At 43.4% G+C, this 13,756-nt stretch overlaps 1 protein-coding gene across 1 annotated transcript; it reads left to right on the forward strand.

The window, feature by feature from the left end:
- Nucleotides 1-229: 229 nt before the first annotated feature.
- Nucleotides 230-12,436, forward strand: LOC146577041 (stonustoxin subunit alpha-like). The gene is made up of 3 exons (XM_085267616.1): nt 230-285; nt 10,601-10,647; nt 10,796-12,436. Exons 1-3 carry the CDS (start codon nt 230-232, stop codon nt 11,320-11,322), a joined length of 630 nt encoding a protein of 209 aa, XP_085123742.1. The 3' UTR covers nt 11,323-12,436.
- Nucleotides 12,437-13,756: the final 1,320 nt, after the last annotated feature.

Consider the following 13,756-nt stretch of genomic DNA (forward strand, 5'->3'; position numbering starts at 1 on the left):
AAATATACCTGCAGGCTTCCAGCTGTGCACTTTGTCCCTGTCAGCTGTGATCGCCATGGCAACCTTGGTGTTGTGCGCGATGCAGGGACGTGTTCAAAGGCAGACGTCTGGCAGCAGCATCATATTTGATGCACTATCTGTACTGAGTGTGCTGACTGTATTTCAAATGTCCCACTGCTGTGCAACATGAATCACATGTTCTGCACGTTTCTGTAACTCCCAGGTAACCATGGTTACCCAGCCACGCCCAGTAGTCTCCAGAGAGACCAACAGCTGGTTCATGTTGTAACACCGTGGCTTTCGTAGTCTCTCCTTTTTCTACAGCTCATGTGTTCTTCTTGTGATGCTGCGTCTTGAGGCTCATACATGTCGTCATTTGTTGATCCTAAGAACGTTCCTCAGACCGACTTCTTCAACAACAGATAACTTTAGTTGTATCAACACTGCCTCCTGGAACAGTTTAAAATGAACATGTCAAAGATCTGTACCTGTCTCCATGTTTCTGTCCCCGCCCCTTTCTTTCTGTCCTGGGTCATGTGAGCGCTGCAGTAGTATTAGGCCCACCCTCAATGCTCCCATTGGCTGAGACGCATAATGACGCCCATTTCAAGCCAGCACTGATCAACATCCCTCCTGTGACCCATGGCTTTTATATTCAGAGCCAGTGAGCACTTTCACAATAATCATGATTTTAAAAACTGTGATTAAAATAATTGCTGACGTTAATCAGTTAATGAGTTAACGAGATTATAACAGGTTAAGTTGCCCTAATAATTAGACTTTGGTGACAAACTGATGTGATCTCCATGTTTCCTTTGTTGGACTGTGGGCGAGTGTCAGAACTGAATGTACTGAGTAACATGTAGAGTTTAAACATGTGTCAGTTCCAGTTTTAGAGCTCTAAAGTGCAGCTATCATGTTAGGAATATGTTAGGAATAGACAGGAACACTGAGCACACTGAGGTCAGATCTTTATTTTACCACTCGCTGCATTCTTGATGTTCATGAATTCAGCAGCTTCATGATTGTCTGCAGCATTAATCTCATATTTCCATTAAAGTGTTGAATTTGACTGTTTGATGTTCTTTATGATCTCTGGCACCAGTTCATCTGTAGGCTGAGCTCAGTCCATCCATTTAGTGAAATGATGTTTAAAGGTCTCCTTGTTCTGTGAGCGTGCACAGATCCTGAAGCAGAAAGCCTGGGTTACAGAGAAATGATCATCACTGTGATGATGCTCATCATCTCTGACTGGGATTTGAGGTTTTGTCAAAGCAGCAAAGAAAGCCTGGCTATGTTGGACTGGGTGTGGCAGCAGCTCCCAGTTTGAGTTCAGGAGACAGACACCCTCTCTACTTTGAAGATCAGCTTCAAACTTTTTCCTTTTTGATAAAGCTTATAGTTCGAGCTGGATCAGGTGACCCTGAACCATCCCTTAGTTATGCTGCTATAGGCTCAGGCTGTTGGTGGACTTCCCATGATGCTCTGCTTTCTTCTCCCCTCTTTTCACTCCTGATGCTTTTATATGTCACTACTGCATGTCCTTAACTTTTGTCTCTCTGTTTTGTTCTTGTCTCTCTGAGCTCATCTCTTCTCTTTCCCCTCACCCTGCAACCAGTCATGGTAGATGCTCCTCCTGGAGCCTGTTTTCACTGGGAGGATCTTTGTGTCAAAGGGAGTTCTTCTTCCCACCATCACCAAGTGCTGCTCACAGTGGAGGCGGTTACCTTACACTGTTAAACAGCTTCAGATGACTGTTGTTGTCTGTTGGGTATTGTCACTTATAAATAAAGTTACGTTGAATGGATGTAAATGGATAGATGTTATTGTGACAAAGAGAAAACAACTGTTGACAGATAGATTGTTGTTTTGTGTGTCTGCAGTCTGTCAGGATGTCTGATCACAGAGGAAGGCTGTACTTCTCTGGCCTCAGCTCTGAGCTCCAACCCCTCCCATCTGAGAGAGCTGGACCTGAGCTACAATCATCCAGGTCCCTCAGGAATGAAGCTGCTCTCGGCTGGACTGAAGGATCCAGGCTGGAGACTGGACACTCTCAGGTATGGAGAGAAAATCTGATAGAGGAGGAAGAGCTGGAAACATTTCCCGTGTCTTTCACTCACTTCCTGTTTGTTTCCTGCAGATGACACATGAACAATCACACATGCAGGAATATTTTCAGGGTCAGACACACTAGTCTAGCTGGATAGTTCATGGATATTTATGTAGGGGTCTCCAAGGAGTCTGTTTGCAGGAACATTTAGGTCACAGGTGTACCTGATATAGATACCAGTGTACCTAATAAAGTGTCAGCTAACATTTGGAAATGGAAGCTTAAATAATGACAAACTGTACATTCACAGCTGAATTCACAATAAATTTGTTCTGAAGTGCACATTTTTCTGTTATTGTTCTCAAACAACAGAATGAGAATGAAATATTGATTCTAACAGGGCCCATAAACAGCATTAGCTTAGCAGCATTAGCTTATCAGAGTTTCTATCATGGTCACAGAAATCTTTAGCAGAGAAAAGTGGCCTACTTAGCAATAGCTGCTCAAGTTGTATAAAGAAAGGGAAAACAGTATTAGCATTAGCTGCTAATGGCAGCTTACTTAGCATAAACTGTTCACATCTTTATAATGCAAGGGAAAGGAGTCACTCATGGAAGCCTATTTAGCATTAACGTCTCACATCATTATAACACAAGAGAAAAGGGTATTAGCGTTAGCTACTAATGCTTATTCACCTCAAATTAGCTTTAGCTGCTAATGGTAGCCTACTTAGCATTAACTCCTCACTAATATAATGCCAATTCACATCAAATTAGCATTAGCTGCTCATATTGTTATAAGGAAAGAGAAAACGGTATTAGCATTAGCTACTAATAATTATTCAGCCCTAATTAGAATAAGCCTCTAAAAGCAGCCTACTTAGCATTAACTCCTCACATCGTTGTTACCCAACGGAAAAGAGTATTAGTATTAGCTACTATCATTTTTAATAAGTAAGAGAAAACAGTGTTAGCATTATTGAATAATGCTAATTCACACTAAATTAGAATTAGCTATTTACAAGAGCGTACTTAGAATTAGCCGTTCACATTGTTAAAAAGTAAGGGAAAACAGTATTAGTATTAGCACATAATGCTAATTCACGTCAAAGTAGCATTAGTTAATAATGGCAGCCTACTTAGCATTAACTGCTCACTAATATAATGCTAATTCACATCAAATTAGAATTAGCTGCTCACATTGTTAAAAGGGAAGGGAAAACAATATTAGCATTAGCTGCTAATAATTATTCACCTAATTAGAGTTAGCCCCTAATGGAAGCCTAGTTAGCATTAACTCCTGACATAGTTATAATGCAGGGGAAAAGGGTTACCATTATCAGATAATGCTAATTTACATCAAATTAACAATAGTTAATAATGGTAGACTTCGTATCATTAGCTGCTGTCGTTCTTACAAAGCAAAGGAAAACAATATGAGCATTAGCTGCTAATGCTTTTTCATCTAAAATTAGCATTAGCCACTAATGGCAGCCTACTTAGCATTAACTCCTCACTAATATAATGCTAATTCACGTCAAATTAGCATTAGCTGCTAGCATCAGCCTACCTAGCACTAGTTGTTCACATTGTTAAAAGGGAAGAGAAAACGATATTAGCATTAGCTACTAATAATTATTCACCCCTAATTAGAATTAGCCGCTAATGGCAGTATACTTAGCATTAACTCCTCACATTGTTATAATGTAAGGGAAAAGAATTAGCATTATCTAATAATGTTGACCTTGGCCCATTGGAAAAGTTCAGAACTAAAGATTTAGGAGTGTTTCTCGATAGCTCTTTCTCATTTGAGAAACAAATGAACTCTGTTATTAAAACCAGCTGTAAGGTTTATATTGTTGATTGATGCTTAGAAATATTTACTCATATATGCTTAGAGTTGTATAATTGATTGCATGATGATAGAGGTTTGATCCTTAGTAGTCTGTAAAGACTCTGTGTGCCTTCCAGAGTGCTCTGGCATGCACACACTACTTGGGGCCATGAGAGAGGTCGTACCCTCTCTTACTGATTTATGGTGTAGGACAGAGGTCTCAAACTCAATTTAGCTGGGGGCCGCTGCAGGCAGAGTCTGGGTGAGGCTGGGCCGCATTAGGTTTTCCACAAGAAAGGCATGGTTAAAAAATTCCAATCTTCTCAAATCTCTTTATTTTTATTTTTTAACACAAAATATGAAAAATAAATAAATAAATTAAGAATTAATAAGAAAATAAATCAATCTGTAATACATAAATAAAATAATAATAAGATATTTTTAGTCAGTGAACTTGTGTTTTTCTTTCAGTCTTCTATATCTGCTGTGTTTAGATTGAAATGTCTGTATTAACAGTTCTATAACCTTCTTCTGAACATGAATGGAACACTGGAGAAAATGAACTGTTCTTCTGAACATGGCTTCTCTTGCCTACTCCTTGCTGCTAGAGACCTGGCAGCGTTTCCTCTCGCATAGCCGAGCCAGATTTGGCCTGAGGGAGGAAGCATTTGCGACCCTCAGTATGTCTTGAAGATGATCATCCGTAAGTCTGGACCTGTACTTGGACTTATTGAAGTTCAAAGTGGAGAAGAGCTTTTGGCACAAGTATGTGCTACCAAAAAGGCACATGGTCCGCTTGAACATTCGGGAAAGCCGAGGGAAACTAGGGCTCAAGTCTCTCAAAAATTGTCCAAGCTTGTCTGCTTTTCCACTCACCTCCCTGAACTTTGCTTTGAGTTCAGAGTTGCACTGCAGCTCAATGAGCTCCATTTGAAGCACAGAAGGGGCATCTTGCACATCAAAGGAGAAGGGGTCCGCAAAAATGTGAAAGGTGGCTCTGTGTGTCTTGAAGTCAGCAAATCTGTGATCAAATTCCTCCTGTAGCCTCAAAATGACATCAACATACTCGTCAGCACTGAATGGTGTGCCTGCATCCACGAGTGCCTTGCATGCTAGGAAATGGCAAAGGTTTGTCTGAGAGAGCTGAGCTTTCCAGAGCGCCAGTTTTGTGGAGAATGCTCTCACGTTGTCATAGGCAGCACTGACAAGTTGCCCCTGGCCTTGTAACGTCTTGTTCAGTACATTAAGCTCATGTGTCATATCAACAAGAAAAGCTGAGTCCATGAGCCATTTGGGATCAGTTAGCACAGGAACACTAACTCCATCCTTCTCCATGAAGGCTTCACTTCTGCTCTCAACTCAAAAAGTCTCTTTAATACATTTCCCCTGCTGAGCCAACGTACCTCAGTGAAGTCGAGCACATCCCCATATTCTGACTCCATTTCCTCTAAAAAAGCTCAGAACCTTCGGTGCTTTAAGCCCCTGGATCTGATTTGGTTGATGCATTTCACAACAATAGACATCACATTGTCAAACTTCAGGCATTTGCTGCAAAGGACCTGCTGATGGATGATGCAGTGCAGAGCAATGGCCTCCTCCACGCCTTCCTCTTCCAGTTTGTTTTGTGCCACCAGTCCATGTTTCCTCCCTGTCATTGATGGCGCTCCATCTGTTGTTATTCCAACAAACCTCTTCCATGGCAAACCAACATTCTCAATGGCATCACACAGCTTGTAAATATCTGCTGAGCGGTGGTCTGGCCATGCATTGGAATTACTGTGAGCAGCTCCTCCATCACTTCAAAACTGTCATCAACACCACGGACATACATTGGGAGCTGGGCAGTGTCGGTGATGTCTGTGGTCTCATCAAGAGCGACTGAGTATACACTGAAACATTTGGCTTTCTCACACAGTTGGTCATAAATGTCACTTGACAGGTCAGAAATGCGATCTGCTGCGGTGTTGGCAGAAAGGCTGATGTTGCTAAACTGACCTTTCTTTCCCGGACAGACTATATTTGCAGCCTGCAATATGCACTTTTAGACAAATCCACCTTCTGTGAATGGCTTCCCTGCTTTAGCAATCATCTCACTAACCACGTGGCTCCGACTGCTGCATTATTCTCTTTGGTTGCTTTCTTGGAGAAATCTTGCTGCCTCAGTAGATCTGTTTTAAGACTGGCAACCCGGTTCGCTCTCTCGTCTCCCTGGTATTCTGCATCCAGCTCAGCATGTCTAGTTGTGTAATGACGTTTCAAATTGTATTCCTTGTGCAGCGCAACTTTCTCTGTGCAAATAAGACAGGTCGGGGTGCCCCTGTGCTCAACAAAGAAATATTGCATTTCCCACTTTTCCTGAAATTGTCGGTGCTCATCACCAACCTTTCTCTTCACCGCAGGCTTTGAAAAAGACATGTTTGGGGCTATGTGACATTTATAATTCTACTTGGTGTCACTGTCGCATTGAAGTTTCAATCAAGCGTTTAGCCGACGGACGGGGAACGTCTCAACGCGTAGAGAACGTCATTTCTGCTTCTTTTTCTTGCAACCGTAGCACGGCGATCGGCAGATAAAAAGCCGGTAGCAGTCTCCTTTGTTTTTACGCTCGATGTTCATGTCTTTCATGACGACACGAACACCGTGGCGTTTGCAGATGGTAGAAAGTGCAGGGATAGCGAGCGCAAAAAAGGCGACTGCTCACGGCGCCGGGCTGTTGTTACAGGAGAAAGAAGCGGAAATGACACCGTGACATATAACAAATAACATCAGCTGTTTCTGATGTTAGTTGTTTTGACTGCTTTTACATTATATTGAAATATATGTAATGTTCATGTTTGCTGCAATGCAAACGCAGTGATGCAAATAAAAACATGGAGCCACAAATTACGGTGCGACCCTATAATTAGTCCGGGTTACCGGGGACTGTTGTTGCCGATGAACAGGTGTCGCTATGTGACTGCAGACTAAATTGGGCTGCATTGAGTTCATGACTTTTCTTTTATCCCGCCGCCTACGCATCACTGTGAGAGTTAATATGAGATCTCTCTCTGTGGAAAAATAACTTTAAATCCCACTGACGTGTGTATAAATCTATATACGTATAATGTCCCGCTGGGCAGCAACTTAAAAAAACAACTTTTTTTGAAGTGTTGTGAACGCAGCGCGCTGGGGCGAATGTCGGCGTTTGCCCAATAGAAAGGAGGAAGCCAGCCAGGCACAGGAAAGAAAGAAACACTCCAGGGCAACGCTGCTGGAACTTTGACTCATTGAGAAATGTTTCCCTGCTTGCATCAAGCCCGGCTGGTGTCCCCTGAGATCCATATCCCACCCTGATTGGTGGGTTAATTCAGCTCCGCCCACAACACTGTAAAGTGTCATACATTATCAAACTAACATTACATTTTCATATTAAGGTGGGGCCAAAAACTATCGTCCTGCGGGCCGCAATTGGCCCGCGGGCCGCGAGTTTGAGACCCCTGGTGTAGGAGGACACCTACTCTGTGTCTGGTTAAGTATAAGAGCCCTTTGTTAGGGGGACCGCTGGACTCTTAGCACCAGCTTTGGGGTCACAGGGTCACATCTGGAACACACACACACACACACACACACACACACACAGACACACACACACACACACACAGACACAGACACACACACACACACACACACACACACACAGACACACACACACAGACACACACACACAGACACACAGACAGACAGACACACACACACAGACACAGACACACAGACACACACACACACACAGACACACACACACAGACACACACACACACACAGACAGACAGACACACACACAGACACACACACACACACAGACACACACACACACACAGACAGACACACACACACAGACGCACAGACACACACACACAGACGCACAGACACACACACACACACACAGACACACACACACACAGACACAGACACACACACACACACACACAGACGCACACACACACACAGACACGCACACACAGACACACACAGACACACACACACACACACACACACACACACAGACACTGCAGACTCTTCGATCTTAAATATGATCAACCTATCTCTAATAATCAGCTATGTACCACAGGCCTTCAAGCTGGCTGTAGTTAAACCTTTACTCAAAAAGCATCTCTAGACCCAGCAGTCTTAGCTAATTATAGGCCAATCTCCAACCTTCCTTTCATATCAAAAATCCTTGAAAGAGTAGTTGTCAAACAGCTAACAGATCATCTGCAGAGGAATGGTTTATTTGAAGAGTTTCAGTCAGGTTTCAGAGCTCAGCACAGCACAGAAACAGCTTTAGTGAAGGTTACAAATGATCTTCTTATGGCCTCTGACAGTGGACTCATCTCTGTGCTTGTCCTGCTAGACCTCAGTGCAGCGTTCGATACTGTTGATCATAATATCCTATTAGAGCGATTAGAACATGCTGTAGGTATTACAGGTACTGCGTTGCAGTGGTTTGTATCATATCTATCTAATAGACTCCAATTCGTGCATGTAAATGGAGAGTCCTCTTCACACACTGAGGTTAATTATGGAGTTCCACAGGGTTCAGTGCTAGGACCAATTCTGTTTACATTATACATGCTTCCCTTAGGCAGTATCATTAGAAGACATAGCATACATTTACACTGCTATGCAGATGACACCCAGCTCTATCTGTCCATGAAGCCAGATAACACACACCAATTAGTTAAACTGCAGGAATGTCTTAAAGACATAAAGACCTGGATGGCCGCTAACTTTCTGCTTCTTAATTCAGATAAAACTGAGGTTATTGTACTCGGCCCTGAAAATCTTAGAAATATGGTATCTAATCAGATTCTTACTCTGGATGGCATTACCTTGGCCTCCAGTAACGCTGTGAGGAACCTTGGAGTCATTTTTGACCAGGACATGTCCTTCAACGCACATATTAAACAAATATGTAAGACTGCTTTCTTCCATTTGCGCAACATCTCTAAAATTAGAAATATCCTGTCTCAGAGTGACGCTGAAAAACTAGTTCATGCATTTATTACTTCCAGGCTGGACGACTGTAATTCATTATTATCAGGATGTCCAAAAAACTCACTGAAAAGCCTTCAGCTAATCCAAAATGCTGCAGCAAGAGTCCTGACAGGGACTAGAAAGAGAGAGCAGATTTCTCCTGTTTTGGCTTCCCTTCATTGGCTTCCTGTTAAATCCAGAATTGAATTCAAAATCCTGCTCCTCACATACAAGGTCTTAAATAATCAGGCCCCATCTTATCTTAATGACCTTGTAGTACCATATCACCCTATTAGAGCGCTCCGCTCTCGCTCTGCAGGCCTACTTGTTGTTCCTAGAGTATTTAAAAGTAGAATGGGAGGGAGAGCCTTCAGTTTTCAGGCCCCTCTTCTGTGGAACCAGCTTCCAGTTTGGATTCAGGAGACAGACACTATCTCTACTTTTAAGATTAGGCTTAAAACTTTCCTTTTTTCTAAAGCATATAGTTAGGGCTGGACCAGGTGACCCTGAATCCTCCCTTTGTTATGCTGCAATAGATGTAGGCTGCCGGGGGATTCCCATGATGCATTGAGTTTTTCCTTTCCAGTCACCTTTCTCACTCAGTATGTGTTAATAGACCTCTCTGCATTGAATCATATCTGTTATTAACCTCTGTCTCTCTTCCACAGCATGTCTTTATCCTGTCTTCCTTCTCTCACCCCAACCGGTCGCAGCAGATGGCCCCGCCCCTCCCTGAGCCTGGTTATGCCGGAGGTTTCTTCCTGTTAAAAGGGAGTTTTTCCTTCCCACTGTCGCCAAAGTGCTTGCTCATAGGGGGTCATATGATTGTTGGGTTTTTCTCTGTATCTATGAAGCGCCTTGAGGCGACTTTTGTTGTGATTTGGCGCTATATAAATAAAATTGAATTGAATTGAACACACGCACACACAGACACACACAGACACACACACACGCACACACACACACACACACTATGCACAGACTGGTACTCTTTGTTCATACCTGTGTAAGACGTCATAATGAACTTGTGCATATTCATGTAAGCTCAATAAAGAGCAGTGTTACGAGGGAGCAGACGAGAGCGACTGAGGTCAAGTGAAGGAACGGCGCTGTCACAGTTCTCTCCCTCATCAATTGTCTGGTTCCAGCGGTGGGTCTGTGCTAGACGACCCATCACCAGCTTTTTCCACTGGTTACCAGTACGTGGTAGAATCCACTTCCAGATCTGGTTGTCTTTAAATCTGTGAATGGATTGGCTCCATCTTATCTCTCTTTAACAAAAGAATCCAAGTGGAGCCCTCAGGTCTGCAGATAAGCAGCTTCTGACCAGAACTAGACGTAAAAACAGAGGTGAGCTTTATCGATGGCTGCAGCCAAACTCTGGAACAGTCGCCCTTCACATCAGGTCGTCACCAACACTGGACATTTTTAAAAGCCGGTTGGAAACACATTTGTACTCTGTAGCTTTCAATCCTGACCAGTCTTTATAGTCATTACTGTGTATGTTTCCTATTTTCTCTCTACTCTGTGCAGCACTTTGGCTCAAGCTGTTTTTAAATGTGCTGATAAATAAATGTAGATTTCTTTGAATAAAACAGTGGAGCCGAGCTTTGAGCTCAGTGTGTAACAGTGTGTGTGTGAGAGCCATGTAATGTCCATGTGTGCATGCTGACTGTGCTGCTCTGACCCCCCTCCTCCTTTCAGGGTGGAGCCTGCTGGAGTCCGATGGTTGAGACCAGGTCTGAGGAAGTGTAAGTGTGTTTTTAATGGGATTCATGAAAACAAAGCAGCACACATTCAACCATCTTCATCATGTCAGGAGTCATCATCAAAGTGTCAATCAATGAACAGATGATGGATCAATAACTGCAGCTGGATTGTGTTTGTTCTCTCCATCAGATTCCTGTCAACTCACAATCGACACAAACACAGTGAACACAAAGCTCCAACTGTCTGACAACAACAGGAAGGTGACATGTGTGAAGGAGGTTCAGTCATATCCTGATCATCCAGACAGATTTGATGTTCGTCCTCAGCTGCTGTGTAGAAATGGTCTGACTGGTCGCTGTTACTGGGAGGTCGAGTGGAGAGGAGACGTTGATATATCAGTGAGTTACAGAAGCATCAGAAGGAAAGGAGGCAGAGACTGTGTGTTTGGACGCAATGATCAGTCCTGGAGTCTGTGGTGCTCTGATGATGGTCCTCGTCATGTCAGGCACAATAACAGAGTAACATCCATCTCCTCCTCCTCCTCCTCTGTCTCTAACAGAGCAGCAGTGTATGTGGACTGTCCTGCTGGCACTCTGTCCTTCTACAGAGTCTCCTCTGACACTCTGATCCACCTCCACACCTTCAACACCACATTCACTCAAACTCTTTATCCTGGGTTTAGAGTCTATCCTGGTGGCTCAGTGTCCCTGTGCTGAGTGGAGTGTAAAGAGTGTCTCCTGTTACAGAAACACTCTGACTGTTGAACAGATAGTTCAGTCTGTACATGTCTGTCTCTTTCACTCACAAACACGTTTTCAGATTCATGGATTCAATCAGTTGATGTTTGAAACTCTTCTAAATGATTCCTTGTAAACTTCTTCAGTCACAAACAAACAGGAAGTGATGTCACATGTGTTCCTGTCCACACAGCAGAATGAGTCTATTGCTGACAGTGATGTACAAACAGAGTGAGCATTTCTGAGGCCCAAAATAAACTGAGTAGTTCACTGAATGAACAATGGACTGTGAGCTCAGTTCCTTCATCATTAGTATGGATTATATATGTATATGTATTATATTAGTATCATATATATCAGGTGCTGCTGCTTTCAGTCATTGTGCAAATGTGCTGTTTGTAAGCTTGTAAAGCTGCAGTCAGCTGAGACTGAAGAAGTCACCTGATCAGTGAGCAAACGTTTCTGAAAACGTCCAGATGAACAGAATCAACCTTTTGGGATCAGCCAGCAATGCAGCATCATTGTTGTTCAGCTTCAGAGGTTTGCAGGAATGAACTGATGACCAGAAACAGCTGCAAAGTCCAAGAAAATACCAGCTGGAGTTCAGCTGCATTTGAAGAAGTCAAAGAAAAGTAAGGATGGCAAAGGGCGACGTTTTCTTCCAAAGAGCTGCAAACATGGTCGACGCCTCATTAGAAGAATCATCTGGACATTTGTGAGGAACTCTAACCAAGAAAGCAACGTCACACAGATCCAACAGACAGTTTCCATGACTGCAAGTGTTGAGTGGAAAAATGCTACATTGCATTATTGCATCCTCTCACCACAGGAGGCGCTGTTGGCACCACTGATTGCTGATCAGCTGTTCTCTGATGATCTGATTGATACTGTGAATAACGGGACTCACTGAACTCTGTGACACAGTGAAGATTACAGAGTTTAACTTCACCCTTTAAGACTGACCACAGAACCAAGTCCACCAGAGCTTTTGTTATATTTTTACATGCTGTGGAGCCATTTGTGGGAGCATTTCAAGTTGCTATACATCAATACAACTGTTATAGCCCTAATTTTAATAATATGTCTGCATTAAGTCCATAGTAACTACATAAACTGCAAAAAAAACCTCTGCTCATCCATCTCTGTGTGTATCAGGATACATTTGGTTCATAATACACAGAAAAATCAGAGTTATTACCTGTAATAAATGTGAAAGATTCCTGCAGTGATAACCAGGCAGGACTGAAACACATCCAAGCTGTCACCACGGTAACAGCACCGTCCATCCACAGGTGAGGGGAGGAGCAAAAAGAGGGACTTTGACCATTTTATACTAAAAACACTCAACTAATGTTTCTAATATGAAACAAATAAGCCCACATTAATGTGAGCGTTTATTAAATAATAATAATCATGATTTCCTCCTGATCTCATTTCCACAGCAGAGAAAACTGTGGTGTATATTGAGGTGGAGGGTGTGGTCTGTGGCTCAGGTGTAGAGTGAGGGTGGGGTGCACCACAGCAGCATGCTGGGACTGCTGAGGGTGGAGGAGGGAGTGATGATGACATCAGAGCTGCAGCACAGAGACCAGTGAACACACAGTCTGTTCATCTTTGCATAGATACAATATACAGCACAATATTGAATGACAGACACGCTGTGGGAGCTTCCACAGATACACTGACGTCAGCATCCAGAGTCCTCCTGCTGCTCCCCCCTCAGAGCCCCGTGATCAGCACCAACACATTCAGTTAGATGACAGAGTCCAGCTGCAGCTAGAATCAGCTCCCCTCTGTGAACAACAGCACAGCGTCAGTGTTTCACACTCAGTGAAAGGAGGAAACAGCAGAAGAACACCATGTGTGCTACGTTTCCCAGGACACACTACAAACTGCACAAATACAGAGCAGCACGTGGAAGGACCTGGAGCTGCATTTACAGAGCTGCAGACAGCGTGATGTCCTGTATGGACAGGTGGAAGGAACCAAGTCCTCAGCTGGAACACTCGTGTTTGTCCACAGACAGGAAACACAGCAGGAAACTTCCTCACAGAAGTGCAGCTCATGGATAACACACTTCCTGTCAGTCAGAATGAGGCTGCAGCCAAACACAGAAAGGTGTTTTTGTCCAGATGAGCCCAGAGAAGAAACACGAGTGTTCACAGACATCAGAAGCTCAGAGAGGTGAAACATGAGGTTGGAGTCCTCGTCAGCATCCAGAAGAGCTGCTGTGAAACCCTGAGTACTCATGACAGACTCTGATGGCACAAACACATCATGATTCAAACAGAAAGACAAACATGGAGCTCCTGATCCTCCTGCATGAGAACAAGCTGACATGAGCGCTGTGTCTGAGAGTGTCTCCCTGTCACAGTGACAATAACACAGCTGCTGCTCACAGTCATTAAACTGA

This window comes from Mchenga conophoros, linkage group LG3 (genome assembly GCF_057382185.1).
Source record: "Mchenga conophoros isolate Kocher_MC1m ecotype Shallow Benthic linkage group LG3, M_conophoros_male_GT1.1, whole genome shotgun sequence".
Lineage (NCBI taxonomy): Eukaryota > Metazoa > Chordata > Actinopteri > Cichliformes > Cichlidae > Mchenga > Mchenga conophoros.

Coding starts and splice junctions, on each gene's coding strand:
- LOC146577041 (XM_085267616.1), top strand. CDS start 230: ATGGTTACCCAGCCACGCCCAGTAGTCTCCAGAGAGACCAACAGCTGG. Junction 286..10,600: donor ACCAACAGCTGGTTCATGTT/GTAACACCGTGG, acceptor TCCTCCTTTCAG/GGTGGAGCCTGCTGGAGTCC. Junction 10,648..10,795: donor GAGACCAGGTCTGAGGAAGT/GTAAGTGTGTTT, acceptor TCTCTCCATCAG/ATTCCTGTCAACTCACAATC.